This window comes from Pelophylax lessonae (genome assembly GCF_965119305.1).
Source record: "Pelophylax lessonae genome assembly, chromosome: 8".
NCBI lineage: Eukaryota > Metazoa > Chordata > Amphibia > Anura > Ranidae > Pelophylax > Pelophylax lessonae.
Window position 1 is genome coordinate 147,026,459 of NC_138775.1, and position 22,963 is coordinate 147,049,421.

The 22,963-nt window shown below is 41.3% G+C and overlaps 1 protein-coding gene across 1 annotated transcript in view; it reads left to right on the forward strand.

Moving 5' to 3' along the window:
* The first annotated feature begins 978 nt into the window (after window positions 1-978).
* MGST3 (microsomal glutathione S-transferase 3) overlaps window positions 979-22,963 on the forward strand; it is a 32,590-nt gene continuing 10,605 nt past the window's right edge. The window contains exons 1-4 of the mRNA XM_082266461.1: window positions 979-1,089; window positions 12,300-12,423; window positions 14,471-14,544; window positions 21,546-21,603. Coding sequence (XP_082122587.1) covers window positions 12,307-12,423; window positions 14,471-14,544; window positions 21,546-21,603 — 249 coding nt within the window. The 5' untranslated portion in view covers window positions 979-1,089; window positions 12,300-12,306. The remainder of the gene's footprint in view (window positions 1,090-12,299; window positions 12,424-14,470; window positions 14,545-21,545; window positions 21,604-22,963) is intronic.

Below are 22,963 nucleotides of genomic sequence, written 5' to 3' on the forward strand. Positions count from 1 at the left end.
AGGGGGGCACCTCATGATATTACTCTGTGTATATAAATATATAGAGGAATACATTCTCTCCCCACCAGGACTGCTCCTGAACATGAGTGTGTAAAGTGAGGGGGGGGGGGGGACACCTCATGATATTACTCTGTATATATATATATATATATATATATATATATATATATAGAGGGGAATACATCCCCCCCCCCCAGGACTACTCCTGGACATTAATGTAATGTGAGGGGGGCACCTCATGATATTACTGTGTGTGTACAGGTATATATATATATATAGAGAGAGAGAGGAATACTTTCTCTCCCCCTTGGACTGCTCCTGGACATGAGTGTAATGTGAGGGGGCACCTCATGATATTACTGTGTATATATATATATATATATAGAGGAATACATTCTCCCCCCCCCCCCAGGACTGCGCCTGGACATGAGTGTAATGTGAGGGGGGCACCTCATGATATTACTCTGTGTATATAAATATATAGAGGAATACATTCTCTCCCCACCAGGACTGCTCCTGAACATGAGTGTGTAATGTGAGGGGGGGGGGGGGAACACCTCATGATATTACTCTGTATGTATATATATATATATATATATATATATATATATATATATAGAGGGGAATACATCCCCCCCCCCCCCCAGGACTACTCCTGGACATTAATGTAATGTGAGGGGGGCACCTCATGATATTACTGTGTGTGTACAGGTATATATATATATATAGAGAGAGAGGAATACTTTCTCTCCCCCCTGGACTGCTCCTGGACATGAGTGTAATGTGAGGGGGGCACCTCATTATATTACTGTGTATATAAATATATAGAGGAATACATTCTCCCCCCACCAGGACTGCTCCTGGACATTAATGTAGTGTGAGGGCGCACCTAATGATATACTGTGTGTATTAAATATATATATATATGAGAAACCCCGTATATAACTTTACAAATCCCACGCTGTGAAACACGTACTCCAGTGGGCGGGGCATGTACGGAGTCTCCGCCCCCTCCTCCTCCTCTTGCACTCAGTTTGGATCCTCAGGCGGAGTGTAGCTGGTTGTCAGGTCCGGACGGTAGAAGTACAGGTAAGTGATATGATGGTTAGTACATACGGACAGGTAGGTGGCACACACGTGGGGCTCCTATACGGCCCAGTCCTCTATGGGGTCACACAGTGCTGCTGGAGCAGAGTATTGAGGATCCCTCTGGGAGCGGCTTCCGGTTTGTGTCACCTTGACATTGAGGAGAAAGGACGATCCGGTCACCGATAAGTGTTCCCCGGGGTCACCGATCTCCTGACATCTGGGCACAATACGATCTGTGTGACACCAGGGACAGTGCTTAGAAGGGGTCAGCTATTCTGACAGATGGATTGTACGGGGCTGTACGATGGGGCCATACACCTAACCATCTGATCGCAGGATCTGATAGTATGATCGCATGGTGTTAAGTCTCTCATCCATTGATTCCAAGCACAACAGAACAAATACATCAAAATGACTGATCAGGCTAGACAGAACTCCAAATGGCCCATAGTAACTGGCACAATTAATATGATGGTTAATGATGGCCATACACACCTGGATAAATGATTGAGGAAGAATGGAGTAGTGATGAGCTCAGTCCCACCTGATCGCACCAGGAAGCTGTCACTGTACTGCGCCAATCATAGGCATCCATGGAATGCTTGAGTTGCCTGTGATTGGCTGGCCCAATACAGAAACCGCTTCCTGGCGGGATCGCTCAGGTGGGTCCGGACCAGGATCTGAACGTGTCTGAGCTTATCACTACTGACAACTCATTCCATCAATGTGTCTCTCTGGGAAGTAGATTTCCATCAATATTTAGGCCTCGTACACACAGCGCGTTTTTATAGCTGCTTATAGGAGCGTCAGACTCTTTTTCTTTTTTTGCAGCTTAGAAACGCCCCTCCATGTTATTCTATGGCCTCATGCACACACGGGCTTTTAGGAGCTGTAAGTGGCATTGGCGTTTTAAGGCTGTAAAACAAAAACCCAGGTCCAGTGCGTTCTGGAGCAGCAGCGCTGGGCTGTAAAAAATGCCTGACGCTGCTAGAGGCCGCATACAGCGTTGGGCCACGTCAGACGTTTTTAGGCTGTAGTAGTTGGATTTGGGGTTGGAAAATAGAAGAGGGCAGAGAAATGCTGCTAAACGCGCATTAACGCCAATACAGAACGCTTCTAAAAGTGCGTTTTTACGGCTGCTTTTTCCTGGCGTCCGAACTGGCTTTGCAGCTCGTTTTTTCAAACGCCCATTGTGCATGAGGCCTAAGGCTACAGTTGTATGTTATCAATCACATCTCTGTTTCTATCATGTGATTCATACAATCAGAATTGGGAACAAAGTATCCCAATGCTGCCAATTGAGGTATATCCCACTGAGATGAGTCTAAATCCATAGGAAGGAACATTATGGCTATTCGATGATTTGTGGATTCAGTCGCTCTGATCAAATTGCACATCCATCCAAAAAAGCCTGTGTGGCACATGGAACCGATGTTTTATTCATCTGATCAGACAGTAAATCTGTGAATTACTGTATAAAATCATTGTGTGTATGGTCACCTGAACATGTAGCTATCCGTTACTGGGAAGGATGACTTGCTTTAATGACAGGGGTGGGGCAGTATAACCTTCTTACACCACAGCAGATCAGGCTGGTGTAAATGGGCCATTATACATATATGGGCAGTCCCCGGGTTACAACCGGGGCAGACAACAGGAAGTGAGAGGAAATCTCCCCCTAGGAAGGGAAAAAGGTGTCTCCACTGAAACTTTATTACCAATCCTTGTTTCCATAACAACCCAAAATTCTCAAAATCCAATTGTCATGGGGACAGAAAGTGAGGGGAAATCTGCTGAACAGGGACACAGACATCAAAACAAAAGTTAAAGTGGAGTCCCACCCATTTTAGTGACTTTAGATGTATGTAATCCCCTTTAAAACGACTTTTACCAATGGAAAGTTTTTTAAATTTTTTTTGTTGCTATTAAATACCTTATTTTCTGCTTTATTTATCCTCTTCTCACTTCCGGGTCCGGTCGGCGATTACGTCATTCGGCGATTCGCAGTGTGTGCTGGGATGTATCTCAGGGCATGAAATCTCACATTATTACACAGGAGATGAGCTGCACTGCGTGCTCTGCCCCGCCTCCTCTCAGTGAGCTGTACTGTATGTATTGTATTGAGGCCGTGCTCCGCCCCCCTCCGCCCTGCCTCCTCTCAGTGAGCGAGGACTGAAAGCATTATATCTTCACTGAGCTCACTGAGAGGAGGCGGGCAGCTCATCTCCTGTGTAATAATGCGAGATTTCATGCCCTGAGATACATCCCAGCAAACCCTGTGAATCGCCGAATGACGTAATCACCGTCCGGACCTGGAAGTGAGAAGAGGATAAATAAAGCAGAAAATAAGGTATTTACTAGCAACACAAAAAAAAAACTTTCCATTGGTAAAAGTCGTTTTAAAGGGGATTACATACAGTGGGTACGGAAAGTATTCAGACCCCCTTAAATTTTTCACTCTTTGTTATATTGCAGCCATTTGCTAAAATCATTTAAGTTCATTCTTCTTCCTCATGAATGTACACATAGCACCCCATACTGACAGAAAAACACAGAATTGTTGACATTGTTGCAGATTTATTAAAAAAGAAAAACTGAAATATCACAGGGCCCTAAGTATTCAGACCCTTTGCTCAGTATTTAGTAGAAACCCCACTTTTGATCTAATACAGCCAGGAGTCTTTTTGGGAAAGATGCAACAAGTCTTTCACACCTGGATTTGGGGATCCTCTGCCATTCCTCCTTGCAGATCCTCTCCAGTTCTGTCAGGTTGGATAGTAAACGTTGGTGGACAGCCATTTTTAGGTCTCTCCAGAGATGCTCAATTGGGTTTAAGTCAGGGCTCTGGCTGGGCCATTCAAGAACAGTCATGGAGTTGTTGTGAAGCCACTCCTTCGTTATTTTAGCTGTGTGCTTAGGGTCATTGTCTTGTTGGAAGGTAAACCTTCGGCCCAGTCTGAGGTCCAGAGCACTCTGAAGAAGGTTTTTGTCCAGGATATCCCTGTACTTGGCTGCATTCATCTTTCCCTCGATTGCAACCAGTCGTCCTGTCCCTACAGCTGAAAAACACCCCCACAGCATGATGCTGCCACCACCATGCTTCACTGTTGGGACTGTATTGGACAGGTGATGAGCAGTGCCTGGTTTTCTCCACACATACCGCTTAGAATTAAGGCCAAAAAGTTATATTTTGGTCTCATCAGACCAGAGAATCTTATTTCTCACCATCTTGGAGTCCTTCAGGTGTTTTTTTAGCAAACTCCATGCGGGCTTTCATGTGTCTTACTCTGAGGAGAGGCTTCCGTCGGGCCACTCTGCCATAAAGCCCCGACTGGTGGAGGGCTGCAGTGATAGTTGACTTTCTACAACTTTCTCCCATCTCCTGACTGCATCTCTGGAGCTCAGCCACAGTGATCTTTGGGTTCTTCTTTACCTCTCTCACCAAGGCTCTTCTCCCCCGATAGCTCAGTTTGGCCGGACGGCCAGCTCTAGGAAGGGTTCTGGTCGTCCCAAACGTCTTCCATTTGAGGATTATGGAGGCCACTGTGCTCTTAGGAACCTTAAGTGCAGCAGAAATCTTTTTGTAATCTGTGCCTTGCCACAATTCTGTCTCTGAGCTCTTCAGGCAGTTCCTTTGACCTCATGATTCTCATTTGCTCTGACATGCATTGTGATCTGGAAGGTCTTATATAGACAGGTGTGTGGCTTTCCTAATCAAGTCCAGTCAGTATAATCAAACACAGCTGGACTCAAATGAAGGTGTAGAACCATCTCAAGGATGATCAGAAGAAATGGAAAGCACCTGAGTTAAATATATGAGTGTCACAGCAAAGGGTCTGAATACTTAGGACCATGTGATATTTCAGTTTTTCTTTTTTAATAAATCTGCAACAATGTCAACAATTCTGTGTTTTTCTGTCAGTATGGGGTGCTATGTGTACATTCATGAGGAAGAAGAATGAACTTAAATGATTTTAGCAAATGGCTGCAATATAACAGAGAGTGAAAAATTTAAGGGGGTCTGAATACTTTCCGTACCCACTGTACATCTATGTAATCCAATTTATTAAAAATGGGTGGAACTCCACTTTAACCATTACCTATGCTATCTATAAAACGTAAAAATGATTCTTTTGGCTGGAGCTAAACCTAAAAAATGTACCTGTTCCGACTTGCTAACAAATTTGACTTAAGAACAAACCTACAGTCCTATCTTGTCTGTAACCCGGGGACCGCCTGTACAGTAAATACATTTATTTCTCACAAGGGAAAGAAAAGCACTTCCACTACTGATCCCATTAAAGCAGATTTTTTTTCCAGAATGCAGAAAGTCCACATTTGAGGTTTAGGCCCGTATACGCACGCAGCCCTGTAGAAGGAATACCACTTGGAACCGTGTACAGCTGCTGCTTATTTCAGCCTGTGATTGATTTTGGCAGATTGCTGGCTGTGTCTGTGCACTGCCCCTGTGCCCCCTGGGTGCCAACATGTGCCTATTTTTAATGCCTGTGCATGGACTCACACTTGCCTTCACAGTCCTCCCTTTCATTTCCATCCAACCAGCACAGAATGCCCAGTGTTCCCTGGTGTTTGGGCTTACAAGGGGTGGTGACCTCACCCTCCCCCCCAATCAGGTGATAGTGTTGTGACTGGTACTTGGCTGCTAGGCACCATCACTGCATCATGGAGGGTCTTAGTCTCCCCAGACAAGTATATTGAGGTGGAAGGAATGCTTTGTGTGTCCTGAATGAAGAAGGTGACAGGACCTTTGCTGCCATTTCTTTATGAAAATCCTTGATCCTTCCCTAGGCAAGTTCTATAAGCAGTGCTAGCATCCCTGAACTCCAGTCCCACCACACTGGTGGTTAACCCCTTGTCTTCCAGAGTGTTTTATGAATGGCGGATTGGTGGACTGTTTTTCACCCACTACCGTTTATAAACATCCTCTGAAATAAAGACCATGGATGGCTGTTCCAGCTGCAAACCACTGTGTACTGAATGTCTGGTCTTGAGCGCGTACCTTGTGATCCCTGTGAGATCCAATTACAACAAACACAATGTATAAAAAAAAATTATTTATATATATATATATATATATATATAACATGGTTCCTCTTACAACAGAGGATGGAATTCATTCTTTGAATGGAAAATGAATGGTCTGCATCAGGAGCTGCTCATGTATTCATTCATTCATTTGCCCTGACAAAAAATTGTCACCACCTTCTCTCTAGAGATGGGCTCTGGTGTGTTCGGGATCCTAGTCCAAACCCACCTGCCCGATCTCACCAGGAAGCCGTCACTGCACTCCACCAATCACAGGTAGTGAGACATTTCCCGGTCTGTGCAGCTGCGAACCGAGAAATGTCTCACTGCCTATGATTGGTGGAGTGCAGTGACGGCTTCCTGGTGAGATTGGGCAGGTGGGTTAGGACTAGGATCCCGAACGTGCCAAAGCACATCTCTAGAGAGACGGGCTCTGGCGTTTTCAGGATCCTAGAGACGGGCTCTGGCGTTTTCAGGATCCTAGAGACGGGCTCTGGCGTTTTCAGGATCCTAGTCCTATCGGGCAGGTGGGTTGGGACTAGGATCCCGAAAACGCCAGAGCCCAACTCTACTTCTCTCTTACACATCTGATCACCAGCCTGTCTCCCTACTGACCTCACCTTCCCTATCCTGCATATTAACCCCTTCATCTTTAGCCAGCCACTTTATATGTATGACCTCTATATTAACCCTTTTACCACCACCCTACTTGTATATGATCTAAACAATCATGTATAGGTGCACCATCACCAAGCTTTATTTTTATTATTATTTATTTTATTGTTTCTTTATCCCCCTCGCCCCCCCCCCCCCCCCCCACCGATTTAAAAAAAAAAAAAAAAAAAAAATCACCTTGTGGTGTCTACCTTGCAAAAATGGGTCATTTAGGGTTTTTTGTACTTTCCTGTCATTTTTATTTTATCGGAACTTATGTAAAATGTGTTTTTGTTTTTTTCTTTTTTTTTTTAATTATTTTATTTAATAAAAATAAAGACCTCAGTGGTTAAAATAATCCAACCAAAAAAAAACTCAATCTCAAAAAAAGTGTTATAAATGTAATTTGAGTACGGTTTGCTTCACTGGGTAATTTCTGGTTGTCAGACTATCACATAAAACTGAAAACCGGCCTGGCAATGACAGAAGTATTACAAGCTGACACTCGATGGTTAACTGCATTGCTGAGACAGCGTTAGGTTAGGTGTGTCTGTGCCACACTGGGGATTGCGCCACACACCCACTCTATAAAACCAGCTGAATTATCCTACAGTCTGGTGACACACGGCCATATTAAATGTGCTCTCAGTTACTGTCTGCCCTTTTCCTGGGCTTCTTTTATGGTGGCCATACATGCTGCGGTAAATCAAAGATTTCTCTTGTGATGGCTATAAACAAATGGCTGGCAAGCTATTTAATCAATATGTCACACACAGGAAAGTGGATTTTGTTTGATTTCTATCATTATTTTATTTCATTTTAAATTATTAATTTAAGATTTTCTTAAATCAAGATTTAATTTAAGGTCATAATGCGATATTGAGCGCATCTCTGTTTCCACAATGTAATCTCATAATTTTATCAATGGAAATACAATTATATTAATGAACAAAGCATCCCCATGCTGCCAGTTGAGGCAAACCGATCGATCATTTTTTTTTTTTTTTTATTAACCACTTACAAAGTGCAGAAATATAGAAAACGATATCTAATTAATGTTTTGTTTGCAAACCCCTTACTTTTAAAACTCCACAAAGTCTCCCAGGTAAATTTGTGTGCATTTACAGCTGAATTCCATGCAAACGGCTAAATCCGCAATACTGCCTTCTTTAAAAAAAAAAAAAAAAAAAACCTTATTAAAAAAAAGAGCTGCAATATTGTGTGTGTATTTCATATCTGCCTTCAATTTAGCGTTAAAGGGGAACCCTAGGAATTATGTTAAAAAAAAAATGACTTTGGTCCAATGTAATTCTTCATAAGTCGCCTCCAGAGGGCCGCTGGTGATTCTGCCAATTGTTGTAACCTCTTGTGCTACATACAGTATGTGATGACCTCTTCTAGGTACTTGCACAACTTCCCGTATCTAAAACACATCTCAGCTATTCAGGAAACTTCTTGCATTTTCTTCATTCAACACAAGGCTTTCTTTGATTGGACAAGGGGGGGGGGAATCATGACATCATCTGCCCCTCTTCTCCCTCCCTCAACTACTAAGATTGGCAGCACACGCTTCATGAAGTTTATTACATAAGTATACTTTACTATGTGTATTTATTATGGGATGGGAATTAGGAATTATTAGGGGATGGCTGACATGGTTACATCAGATAACCTAGATTAAAATTGTAGTTAGTTTTTCCAGGTAGACAATGGATGCTTTTGAGGAGTTCGATCATAACATTCAGTAGACTTACCTATTGGTTCATGCAGTGAACCGCTTGAGACTTGCACTGTATGTAAGCTGATCTCTGGACATTCGATCCTCCTACTTACACCTTAACTATTCAACTACTTAGCTTTAAAAGAATCAGAATCTGAAAAGCCCCTTTTTTACCCAATTCTGTGGTCAAAAGGTCCTTCTGTTGTCCTTGTTGCTGGCTGATGGACAGGAACACTTGCTGTTGGATATATAGCAGCGGGTAGGTAAGGGCTCTTTCACACCTTTGCGCTTTTGTCGTGCTAAAAGACACATTTGCAGAGTAACAAAATGTATTCCTTTAAAATATAATTAAATTCTATCGTTTAAATCCCATGTGACTTTTTTAGTTTCTGCTCTGCTTTTGCGCTATGATTTTAAAAATCCTGCATGCAGCTTCTTTGGTGCAGTTTTCTGAAGCGCACCAAAGATGCACCATCTATTTAAAGCGGAGTTCCGGCCTCGGAAATGTTTTTTCAATAAAAATATCCCCGGGACAGTCAGAGCTAGTACATTCCACAATGGATAGCCTCTGAACTGTCCCGGGTCGCACTTGCCTTTTAGAAGAAATACTTACCTTGAAAATTTCTTCTCCAGCGCTGCCATCTCAGGTGTGGGCAGCTAAAGCCAGCGCGTCCTCTTCTGCGTCCTCTTCTGCGTCCTCTTCTGCGCCCTCTTCCGTGTCCTCTTTGTCCCAGAATGCCCTGCACCAGCCCCGCTCGTCAGTTCCAGCGCAGGCGCGTCATCCCTGTGCCCAGAAGCTGTTTAGCAGGGAATGACACGCCTGCGCCTAAACCGAAGAGCGGGGCCGGTGCAGGCGCATTGACTCCTGGGAGCGATGACGTTCAGCTCCCAGGAGTCATCGCAAGTAGGAAGTGAAGGTGTGGGCTGCAGCCAAAGAGGGAGGAAGTAGAAGGAAGGTAAGTATACTTTCTTCAAAAACAAGGTAAGTAAAGAAAAAAAAAACGGGAGTATCCATTTGTGTTTTTAGGGGATTTGTTGTTTTTGAGCCCGGAACTCTGCTTTAAGTCAATGGGAAACACACCAAAAAATGCACCTAGGGTGTGTTTTTTTTTTTTTTTTTTGTGCTGTTTTGGGGTCATGTGGCACAAAGATGCTAGTTGTTAAGGAGTGGCACCCACTGGCATCCTTAACCAGTGAATAGCTGATTGTTAGGGAGTTGGCACTTGCTGGCTTCCTTAACAATCAGCAGCTATAAAAACAAACTGCTCCCGCACTTCCCAACCCCATTGTGGTCACTGTCCAGCTTCTGTGGAGGAGTCTGTTCTGCCCCCTCTGCTCCTCTCACGTTCTCGGAGCTGATGCTCCTGGCTGTCCCACATCTTTCTGTCAGATACTTAACAGCCCGTGAATAGCAGAGCTGACACCTGCTGGCCTCTTTAACAACCAGTGAATAGATGGTTGTTAAGGAGCCGTAACTAGCTGGCATCCTTAACAACCAGCTATTCACTTCAGATGCATTGCGGTAAGTTTTAATGCAGAGCAGTTAAAACATGCGTAGCACGTTCTACATGCACTGTAGTGTGAAAGCTATAGCCGAAAGACTGCTTCCAGGGCCGGGAGGACGTCCATAGACATCCTCCCATTACCACGCTGCTTGCTTGGCCGACACGCTTTGTGATTGTCGAGTCCTTCAAGGGAGAACAGAAAGCCGGTAACTGGGTTTTGTTACAGGGACATTGGTCCCAACATTGTAAATGGGGGGTGTAGAACCAGCGCTATGAATAAGAACAGCCAGGCAGTGAAAATATAAAAGGTTGCAGCCACCAACCGACCTCTAAGAAGCTTAGGGGCAGGAATGTAATGTGGGGGTGAAGGGTTGGAAATCGGCGCTACCTACCACATGTGCAACGATGTGAGTAAAAGAGGAAAAAGTGCTTAGTGCATACAAAATAGTGCAAAAAGTGACAATTATAATTAATCTTGTAAATGAATAGATAATAAATCCAATAAATAAATAAATAAAAAATAGAAAAAAGTTATTAAATATATGGTGTTTGAAGTGAAGTAAAAAAACTGGGTATGTATACAAAGTTAGTGGTTACAATTGCCACTATAAAATGCTGAATGAGGTAGTTGTGAATTAGTCATAAATACTATAAAAATGCCATTTGTATATCCTTTTGTTAAATGCTCATGTAATGTGTCGGTCTGGACACTGGGGGTCACACTTACCCTGGGACACACAGAAGTGTATAAGCCAGATAACAGGAACTAAGTAATTCTCAAACCTGCCTGTTGGTGGTCCCACAGGACCAGAAAGATCCCATCTGGGTGTAAAGGGAAAAATAAAAGATCCTTAGTGTGACAAGTAGAGAGCAAGTATACAAGGCAATAGTATCGACTCACGCTTGAAATTGATGCAGCAGATCTTCTCAGATACTGTCAGTCTGCGCCGGGGAAAAACTACAGCGTTCCAAGCATCGGCGAGCTGCGGACCGGAAGTGACGTGGGTTTCTGCCCGACGTACGTTTCGTCATAGGACGTCTACGGGGACCGCTCCCCGTAGACGTCCTATGACGAAACGTACGTCGGGCGGAAACCCACGTCACTTCCGGTCCGCAGCTCGCCGATGCTTGGAACGCTGTAGTTTTTCCCCGGCGCAGACTGCCAGTATCTGAGAAGATCTGCTGCATCAATTTCAAGCGTGAGTCGATACTATTGCCTTGTATACTTGCTCTCTACTTGTCACACTAAGGATCTTTTATTTTTCCCTTTACACCCAGATGGGATCTTTCTGGTCCTGTGGGACCACCAACAGGCAGGTTTGAGAATTACTTAGTTCCTGTTATCTGGCTTATACACTTCTGTGTGTCCCAGGGTAAGTGTGACCCCCCAGTGTCCAGACCGACACATTACATGAGCATTTAACAAAAGGATATACAAATGGCATTTTTATAGTATTTATGACTAATTCACAACTACCTCATTCAGCATTTTATAGTGGCAATTGTAACCACTAACTTTGTATACATACCCAGTTTTTTTACTTCACTTCAAACACCATATATTTAATAACTTTTTTCTATTTTTTATTTATTTATTGGATTTATTATCTATTCATTTACAAGATTAATTATAATTGTCACTTTTTGCACTATTTTGTATGCACTAAGCACTTTTTCCTCTTTTACTCACATCGTTGCACATGTGGTAGGTAGCGCCGATTTCCTTGGTCCCAACATTGCCCACTAGTGCCACCTATCATTCCCTTATCAGTGCATCCTCCTCAGTGCCCATCAGTGCAGCCTTATCAGCGCACATCAGTGAAGGAGAAAAATTACCTGTTTGCAAAATTTTATATAACAAACTATAAAAAATGTTTTGTTTTTGTTAACATTTATAGTCCTTTTTTTTTTTTTTTTCTTTTTTTTGGTTTTCTATTGTAAAAAAAAAACCCGGAGGTGATTTAATACTACCAAAATAAAGCTCTATTTGTGTGAAAAAAAAATAAAAAATGTTGTTTGGTTACAATGTTGCGTGACCTTGCAATCATCATTCAAAGTGTGAGAGCGCTGAAAGCTGAACATTGGCCTGGGCAGGAAAGGGGTATAAGTGCCCAGTAAGCAAGTGGTTAATGTGAATGGGAGGGGGTATAATTTTGGAGCTGGACCTTACCCCCTGTGATTCAGTAAAGGAGTGCCACCCGAAGGCTACATTACAATAGTACAGTTCTAATTTGTAGAGGCTAATCCATATTGTCACATCCATATCTATTTGTCATTGTTTACAGATTCAAGATGGTGGTCCTTTCCAAAGAACATGGATATGTAATCCTCACAGGAGCAGCCAGCTTTGTTATGGTGGCTCATCTGGCTATAAAGGTGTCAAAAGCTCGCAAGCAGTATAAAGTAGAGGTGAGAAGCAGGCACCTTCTTTAACTATGTCCTTGTTTCTCAGAACCTAACATGAAGAGTGTCATTTCTCTTTTTAACAACCAGTGGATTATTAAAATATAAGTATTGCCAAATGTCTTTTGGCCATACGTCACTTGTGGGTAACAGGAGTGTATTTTCTTGTGCACTCCTGTGACCCAGAATCGGCCGACAGTGAGTTGAAGCCCGTTGTCGACATCAAGCCTCTTCAGTCTCTGGATGTATCCCGATAATAATGTCGGGATCCACCCAGATGCCTGATTGGCAGCTGGAACATTGCATCACTGAGAGCCTGAGCCAGCTGCTCCTGCCCCATGCTTCAGTGACCGCTGGAAGGGCAGAGCACAAAGTGATGACTGACAATCACCGTTCACATGATCACTCCATTCTCAGGTTTACAGCCGGCAGGGGACAGCTACAGACGGATGCTGAAGCCATATGGGCGAGCGGTTTGGTGGGCTTTTGTTCCTCCCACCTCTCCTTTTAAAGAAAAACTTAAGGGGGCATTTATCAGTTCTGTTGCATAGCAAAGCAGTACTAAACAGGATCAGTGAGACAGATTATATTATAAATTTACTCTAAAGGGTGTATTTTAAAAAAAATGATTGCATAGCCGATCACGCAGTGAAAGTGCATTTAAATTGTTTCCTTGCAAATGGGGCCGAAAAAACAAATAATGTTAATTGGCAATTTCCTGTGCTTTTCAAATGTTTTTTCATTGATATAAAAAACAGTTGGCCACTAGATGGCGCCAAGTATAACAGGAAGTACTTGTGATACTTCGCTCCATTTAGTAGCCAAGTGCGATATTTTCTGGTTTATATCAAGGAAAAGGATTTGACCACAGGAAATAGCCCAATAACTTTTTTGGGGGTTTTATGTCCTATTTACACAAATCAAATGTACATGCACATTTACTGGGCGAATTGCTATGTAAAATATAAAAAAATAAAAATAGACCCCTTAGTGTTTAGCTTGATACATACATTCTTTCCTCTGTTGCTCTAAAGTACAATATCAGAATGAAACCTGCCTCTGACCAATGCCTAATTATGCCTCTGTTTAAACTCTGCCTCATGTGCAGATATGGCAGACCTGGTCAGATCGGTCTGTTTGCTGCCTAGGATTTCAGACATAAAGGGGTTTATTTACTAAAGCTAGAGAGGGCAAAATCAGTCACAATTCTGCAGAGAAACCAATCAGCTTCTAACTTCAGATTGTTTAATTACGCTTTAGCAATACAACCTGGAAGCTGATTGGTTTCTCTGCAGAATTGTGACTGATTTTGCCCTCTCTAGCTTTAGTAAAGAAACCCCAAAGATTGCAATGTATGTCGCATTGTTTTTCTAGAATTGTTTCCCTAATTTTTCTTAATAAATTTCACCTACAATGTTTTTTTGTAGATGGATGATGTAGATCTACCATTTTTCTGTCCTGGGACAAAAATGCAGCAAGTGATGTTAGCACTCCCAGTCAGTGTGTTGGGAAGTATTCTAGTCCTAAAAATTAAAGAATCAGCACAAGGGACATAACATACAGTTAGTGTGATGTGTCCCTTGCTGTTTCCTTTGCTAGCTGCTTTGTTGTACCGACCTGCTGTAAACAAGTGTGGTTAGGGATGCTCTCTACTTCTTATCCATTTCTTAGGCAGAATTGTTTATTGGGTTAAAGGGGTGATTAATAAAGAGATTCTATAATTTCATGTTTTATTAACACTGTTGAATAAAACAGTATGTAAATGGATATTGTTTGTAAATTTAAAAATGTGTTTACTGTCTTTTTTAATTGGTTAGATTAGATAGTATGTTGTGAAACACAATAGGTATCCTAACATTAGCACATATCTGTATGATCTGCATTTAATCGTGAGGATTTGTCATTTTACTAACCATTATGTTGAGTGATTTTGAAACTGTACATTTCTTGAAGCTGACAGTACTGCATTGAGCTCATCTGTCTGTTATTTTTAAATGGAGAAATGCTGACGATTTCTGATGTTAATTGAACTTTTTCATTTTCTTCCTACAAGTATCCTAATTTGTACAGTAATGACCCAGAAAATGGCAAGATCTTTAACTGCATACAGCGGGCACATCAAAATACGTAAGTATATGTGTCTGAGATTTCATATATGGCTTTACTTATCCTGTACCCTTACTGATCAGTAGCACTTTGTGTAGAAGGAGATGCTAGATTCAGCCAAGGGACTGGGAAAAAAAATTGGCAGGGTCTACCATTCATACAGACAATGGTGGAACTAAGCCTTGTACACACAATCGGATTATCGGAACGAATTTTCATCCATTTTTTTTTTTTTTTTTTTTTTTTTTGCATGCTAGTGAAGAGGTTACTTTCATACGAAAATTCTTGTACGACAGAATTCAACTTCAGAAGTGATGCCATGTGTTGAATTGTTTTGTATGAGTTCTTTCGTTTCCGAGCATGCCTAGTCTTGCTCTTACAATTATTTTCAGACAAAAACTGTACTAATTAAACGTAAATCGGACGTTGTGTTGACGTACGATAAAAATTTTATAACCTGCACATCCAGTTTTTGTTGTCCAAAAATTCATAATCAGCTGTTGAAAGCAATATACTAGCGATCCGAAAATCAGCAGATCATTCAGACAAAATTTGTATTTCCAATTTTCTTGATCGTGTATGTATGGGCCTTTATCCCCACTGTCCACATAGGCAATAGTGGAATTATGTGTCCAAAACAAAATCAGCGCAATTCAATATCCTAGAAAAAAATAAATATAATAAGAATGTGAATTGATTGCTGCCAGTACTCTACAAGTGTTTTCGTCTCCCTTTTCAACAATAAAAAATATAAAATTAATACAGTGCAATCATCTATTTGAGAATGGTGATCTGTGTGCACAAATATCGCTACACATGTGAAAATAATTATATAATGTGAATCATCTGTGATAAATTGTAGCTGAATCACAGAAAAACAAAAGTGAAATCAGCATAAAATATTCACATATACAATGTATCTATCCAAAAGTAAACCTAAAAAAAAATCCAAAACCAATGAAATCCTTCAGTGACAATCAGTCAATCCAAAACAAATGAATAACCCTGCCACCTCTGTATGTCGTAATCTGCTGAGAAACCAGTGCTTAAATAATCCACCACCAGTAATCACTAGCAGCTCACCTCCAATTTTGACTCCTGTTTTACCAGGGAGTCAAAAGTATGCTATTCCCCCCCCGCCCCTTAGGGATAACGGAACTCTGGATGCATGGATGTCCCTGGATATATCAGGATGCCACTTATTCCTCATTCAAGTGTTTGCATAATAATTGACCATATAAAACAAAACAACTAGTGCTCTCTGTAAAAGCGTATTTATTTACAAAAAGTGTAAAATAGGCCCACTCACACTGAGCAGCACTAAGCCGTGCCAGCTGTATCAAGCTTGTAGCTAAAAATCCACCGGGTCGCAGCCGTCAGTTTCTGACAGGAGCTGACATCTAACTCTTACCCAGGACCATTACCAAACGGACGGCTGCGAGCCGGTGGATTTTAGCTACAAGCTTGATACAGCTGGCACTGCTTAGTGCTTCTCAGAGTGGTGGGTGCTGCTCAATGCAGGCGGATGACCACTCTGTCTCCGCTTATTTTGCAGAGACAGAGCTGTGAGAGCCCTGCTCTCCTCTATGGGAGATCAATTGAAAATTAACCGCCTGTCCGTTTTTCATCCGATCCTCCAGACGGATGGAAAATAGGGTTTCCATCCATCCAGATTTCACGGACAGGATCAGATAGCGGGTGTCAGCGGACATGTCTCCGCTGACATCCTCTGCTTCATAGAGGTACATGGAGCATCCGATCAGGTCCGCCCGAAAAACGAACAGGCAGACCTGATCGGAAAGCCCGTGTGAAAGGGGCCTAAGGGGGAACAGCGTACTTTGAAAGCAGGAGTCAAAATTGGAGGTGAGCTGCTAGCGATTACTGGTGGTGGATTATTTAAGCACTGGTTTCTCAATTGATTACTACACACAGAGGTGGCAGGATTATTTGTTTTGGATTGCCGCATTGTAACTGGAGAATTTCATTGCTTTTTGGACTTTTTTCTTTTTATGTTTACTTTTGTATAGATACATTGTATGTGTGTATATATATATATATATATATATATATATATATATATATATATATATATATATATATATATATATATATATATATATATATATATATATATATATATATAATATATATATATATTAGTAAAACCTTGGTTTGAGAGTAACTTGGTTTAAGAGCGCTTTGCAAGACAAGCAAAATTTTCAAATAAATTTTGACTTGATATACAAGTAGCCTCAAGTCACAGCTAAGTATAAAAGAGAAGAGCGGCGCCTCTAAGTGTAGCAATATGGTTACATTTAATGAAGGTACAACTTTTAGCAATTCACATGGTTGATGATTGGAACAGGCACATCTAAGGATTCAGGCATCAGGGGTAAAGCTGTCCACATAGACCATCCTCCGCACCGCCATCTACGTCATCCCTTCCATGCTGCCCCTCGCTTTCAGATCTCTTTACTGCAGGGTGGTCTTCCCGGTCAGGATTACAGACTGCCAGCTGGCGGTGCAGAAGATAGTCTATGTGGACAGCTTTACCCTGGATGCCTGCATACTTAGATGTGCCTGTTTTATTCGTCAACCATGTGAGTTGCTACTTGTTGTACCTTCATTAAATGGAATCATATTGCTACACTTAGAGGCGCCTCTCTTCTCTTTGATACTCTATAGCTCCTGCTGGATTTTGCTTCTAATCCCCTTATGGAAGTGGCTATTTGTGGATGGACATTTTATGCAACCTATCGCAATGCTATAATCTTTTTATATGAACTATAAACTGAAGGACTTATGAATAAATGGTTGTGGAACGAATCATTTGAGTTTCCATTATTTCTTATGGGGAAATTCGCTTTGATATAAGAGTGCTTTGGATTACAAGCATGCTTCCGGAACGAATTATGCTCGCAATCCAAGGTTTTACTATATATATATATATATATATATATATATATATATATATATATATATATATATATATATATATATATATATATATATATATATATATATATATATATAGTACAGACCAAAAGTTTGGACACACCTTCTCATTCAAAGAGTTTTCTTTATTTTCATGACTATGAAAATTGTAGATTCACACTGAATGCATCAAAACTATGAATTAACACATGTGGAATTATATACATAACAAAAAAGTGTGAACAACTGAAAATATGTTATATTCTAGGTTATTCAAAGTAGCCACCTTTTGCTTTGATTACTGCTTTGCACACTCTTGGCATTCTCTTGATGAGCTCCAAGAGGTAGTCACCTGAAATGGTCTTCCAACAGTCTTGAAGGAGTTCCCAGAGATGCTTAGCACTTGTTGGCTCTTTTGCCTTCACTCTGCGGTCCAGCTCACCCCAAACCATCTCGATTGGGTTCAGGTCCGGTGACTGTGGAGGCCAGGTCATCTGGCGCAGCACCCCATCACTCTCCTTGGTCAAATAGCCCTTACACAGCCTGGAGGTGTGTTTGGGGTCATTGTCCTGTTGAAAAATAAATGATGGTCCAACTAAACGCAAACCGGATGGAATAGCATGCCGCTGCAAGATGCTGTGGTAGCCATGCTGGTTCAGTATGCCTTCAATTTTGAATAAATCCCCAACAGTGTCACCAGCAAAGCACCCCCACACCATCACACCTCCTCCTCCATGTAGAGTCCATCCGTTCACCTTTTCTGCGTCGCACAAAGACACGGTGGTTGGAACCAAAGATCTCAAATTTGGACTCATCAGACCAAAGCACAGATTTCCACTGGTCTAATGTCCATTTCTTGTGTTCTTTAGCCCAAACAAGTCTCTTCTGCCACTCGTTTTCCTGTACTTAGCTGCTTTTTTCTTGCCATAATACAAATTCTAACCAGGGCTCTTTATTCTTGATTGGACCCTGGGCAAAAATTTTCTTGGGCCCTCTTGAATCCACTTATCAACTATTTGGGGGCTCAAGGGGCAGCTGCTTTGGGCCCCACAACAATGACTAGACCCGGGGCAGCTGCCCCTTTTGCCCTGTGTTAAAGACAGCCCTGATTCTAACAGTCTATTCAGTAGGACTATCAGCTGTGTATCCACCTGACTTCTGCACAACACAACTGATGGTCCCAACCCCATTTATAAGGCAAGAAATCACACTTATTAAACCTGACAGGGCACACCTGTGAATTGAAAACCATTTCAGGTGACTACCTCTTGAAGTGTGACTCTACAGTTTTCATAGTCATGAAAATAAAGAAAACTCTTTGAATGAGGTGTGTCCAAACTTTTGGTCTGTACTGTGTGTGTGTGTGTGTGTGTGTGTGTGTGTGTATATGTGTATATATATATATATATATATATATATATATATATATATATATATATATAATAATAATTAATGTTTTTATGATGATTTCACTTTTGTGATTCAGCTACAATTTGTCACAGATTCACATTATATAATTATTTTCACATGTGTAGCGATATTTGTGCACACAGATCACCATTTTCAAATAGATGATTGCGCTGTATTAATTTTATATTCATAAAATGGTGAAATTACCCCCACTCGGAAATTGAATTGTCAGAATACACTGATCAGTGGCTGCAGGTGATTGGCTGCAGCCACTGATCAGCAGAATTGTTTCCAACACGATCCTTCAACAGAAGTTGATTAAACAATTGACTTCTGTTGAGCAGGGCAGCCCACATACCAATCAAGAGTCGTCCACTCCCTGCTGGGCCAGCAGAATTTCAAACAATGTATGACCAGCTGAAAAGGAGAAGATCTATGCCCCCCCCCCCCCCCCATACCCAGAAGTAGTATATATTTGCAAGGTATTCTAAAGATTTAACAGAGCAGAGAATCTGGGTGTTAAGCCTTGCGATGCAAACCGAGAACACAGCATTGGGGTAGTGCCCCATTTTTCCCTGTGCCTTTTTATTATTAGCTTGGCAATCTAGGAACCCCTAATTGGGTGCTATTTGCTGTGCATCCTGTAAACTATGCTTGATCTTAAAAAAAAAAAAAAAAAAAAAAAAAAAAAAACCTTGACTTTAGCAGTTGCCCTTTTGCTGGCTATATGATTTAGGTCTCATGCGCACAGGATGTTTTTTTTTTTTTTTTTTCTTTTTAACTCTCCTAGAAGTTTCCTCATGACAGCAGCGTTTTTTGCAGAAAGCGGAACGCTTTTACCAGCGTTTATGCAAATTACCAGGCGTCAAGCACTTGGCTGTTGAATAATTTGATTGGCCAGAATAAATGAATTGATGCTCAAGCGCTAAAACGCACATAGCATTAACGCGCATTTACAAGTGTCAATCGTTTTTTTCCTGGACGAACTGGCAGTAGGTTTTTTCCCTGCTCCTAAACTCTCCTGCCACTAAACATTGCTAAAAAGCCTAAAGTATGTGCATGGACATGCAGTGGAGTTTAGAGGCAGCAAAAAAAAAGTCACGCGCCCCTAAGAGCAACTGTAAAAACATCCAGTGTGCATGAGGACTAATAGGTAGCTCACTGACGGGGTTAACTAAATAATTTTATGAAGCCGTTCAGGGCAAGACATTTTAGCTACTCAGTTTTTTCCCCAAAGCAAAACACTACCTTGGCTTCCTAGTCAGAAACATTCACTTCATAGGTTTTTTCAGCGGCAGAACTGTTTGGCTGTAGGAAAAAAAATTGCCTTGTTTTATAGCTCCTAGGGTTGACTGGTACCATCCATGACTATGGTTGTTTACTGTCTTAAAAACATGGGAAAATACCTTTTTAAACTAAAATCAAAATTTATACATGGCATGTTTTAAGCCTCGTACACACGCAACGAATTTCCGCCGACCGGTCGTCCGTCTTTTGTCCAGAGTGGTGTCTGTTGGTTGGAATGTGCTCTAGACTGCACACGAATTTTCCCGCACGACAGAATTCTACTTCAGAAGTGATGTCATGTGTTGGATTGCTTTCTATGTGTTCTTTCATCTCTGAGCATGCCTAGTCTTGCTCATAAGATTTTTCCCCATCGAAATCTGTACTAATGAGACAAAAATCGGACATTTTTGTTGAGGACAAAAATTTTAATGCCTGCACACCAGGATTTTTTGTCAGCCGAAAAGTCGGAGTCGGCTGTCGAAAGCACCATACTAAGAAGCCGAAAATCGGCAGATCGGTCGTCGGACGAAATTTCCCAGCCGAATTTCTTATCGTGTGTACGGGGCTTTAGTCTTGTGATAAACCTTTATCCCTCGTTCACACTTCAGCAACTTTTAGCTTCCTTCCAGATGCCTCACTACACTTAACATGCAAAATCCCATTCTTTCTAAATCCCCTTATTCACACGGCCCCTTTCACACATACGGTCTGACCGTTCAGTTCATCAGTTCAGTCATGTCAAAATGTATCTTTTTTTTCCATCTATTTTTTCCATCTGTTTTTTTTTTTTTTTTTTTCATCCACTATCAATGCAAAAACAGATGAAAAACGGACCGTTTGTCCGTTTTACATCTGTTTTTTGTCCGATCCGTTTTTTTGACGGATGAAAAATAGGGCATTTATCAGTTCCAAGAAGAAAAGCACACGAGATTCTTTTAAATGTATTCCGCCATAATTTGTGCCTGGATGTGCCTGTAAGTGTGCAACACATGCGTTTGCATTGATTTTTGCACCTGAAAAACTCCTCTAGAACTGCTCTCCTCCCCAGCCCAGGAAACAAAACACCTGAAACTTTATACTTATTCAAAAACACTTGTACAGTGCTTGGAAATGCCAAACAACAAGACAGTCAACAATCTACCTTTCTCTTTCTTTAATTATGACTTTTTTGAATTTGATGGTATAATTGATGCTTATATAGTGTGATATTGCATTTGAATTTTTATGTCTCTTTCCAATTGAAGAAATTAGTTTGATACCCTTTGAATATGTACCACAATCCATGTACAATTCAGATTGTTTTCCTTTATTTTATTCAAAACATTAAACAAATTTGACAAGGAAAATGCCAAACAAAACAATTCTTGTATTTATTGTTCATTATTTTACAGTTTGGAATCATACCCTCCCTTTTTATTCTTCCTTGCTGCTGGAGGACTTACACATCCGGTAAGTGATTTGTATGTTAGCTTCTCACTTTACATCATTCTTGGCTGTGCTTAACCTATTTCAGGTTGGTTTTTTGCTAATTGAGGTTCAAACACATTTGACTTTTCAACTTTAACTTTAAAAATATGGAGTGCTTTTATAGTATATTCACTATTTCAGCTTGGGCACTTGGGTGTCAGAAACACGAAAGCAAGCTACTCACTAGGGGGGAAACCTCTGGGTGAATCTAAGATGGAAAAGGACCTGGGGGTACTGGTGGACAACAGGCTTGGCAGTGGCATGCAATGCCAAGCCGCTGCAAGCAAAGCCAACAAAATACTGGCATGTATAAAAAAGGGGATTCACTCCAGAAATAAAGAAATTATTCTACCACTCTACAAGACTCTGGTCCGGCCACATCTGAAGTATGCTGTCCAGTTCTGGGCACCGGTCCTCACGAAGGATGTGCTGGAACTGGAGAGAGTCCAGAGAAGAGCAACAAAAATAATTAGGAGAATGGAGGACATCAGCTATGAAGAAAGACTACAAGCCCTGAACTTATTCTCTCTGGAGAAGAGACGCTTGAGGGGGGATATAATATCAATGTACAAATACTGTACTGGCGACCCTAGCATAAGGAACAAACATTTAAGGGAAAGGGAATACAATAAGACATGTGGCCACTCACTAAAACTAGAGGAAAAAGGGTTTAACCTTAAAATACATGGGGGTTCTTTACTGTCAGAGCAGTAAGGATGTGGAATTCTCTTCCACAAGCAGTCGTATCAGCAGGGAGCATCGATAGTTTCAAAGAACTATTAGATGGGCACCTTAAAGACCACAACATACAGGGGTATACAATGTACGGTTAACAGCAAACACACACACATCATAGGTTGAACTGGATGGACTGATGTCTTTTTTCAACCTCACTAACTATGTAACTATGTATGTAAGCTTGAGTTTGCCGTTTCTGATTTTGGAGTGTTGCCACCAGAAATCACAGCACACGAATATGTGGTGCAAGTAACTTTTTTATTGCACGTTTTTCATATTTCAACTCTAAACCTCAACGTATTCTCTAGAGACTCTAACCCTAAACCTGAGCCTAGCACTAACTAAAGCTCAGGCATATTTTATACTAGCTCCAAAAATACTACTCTGTCCAAAATGTCATGCTTTGTTTAATTTGCTGTAAATTGACTGCACCAAAAAAACCTGTACCATGCAATGATTTCATATCTATAACCAAGGCATAGTAAAAATGATTTTTCTAAACTGTTCTAACACTTGTGCACACTGCTCCTCCTAAACTTTTCTTAGTTTTTAGGGCTTTTGGCATTTTTGCCTAGACCCTTGAATGCTCATCAATAAAAGCCTA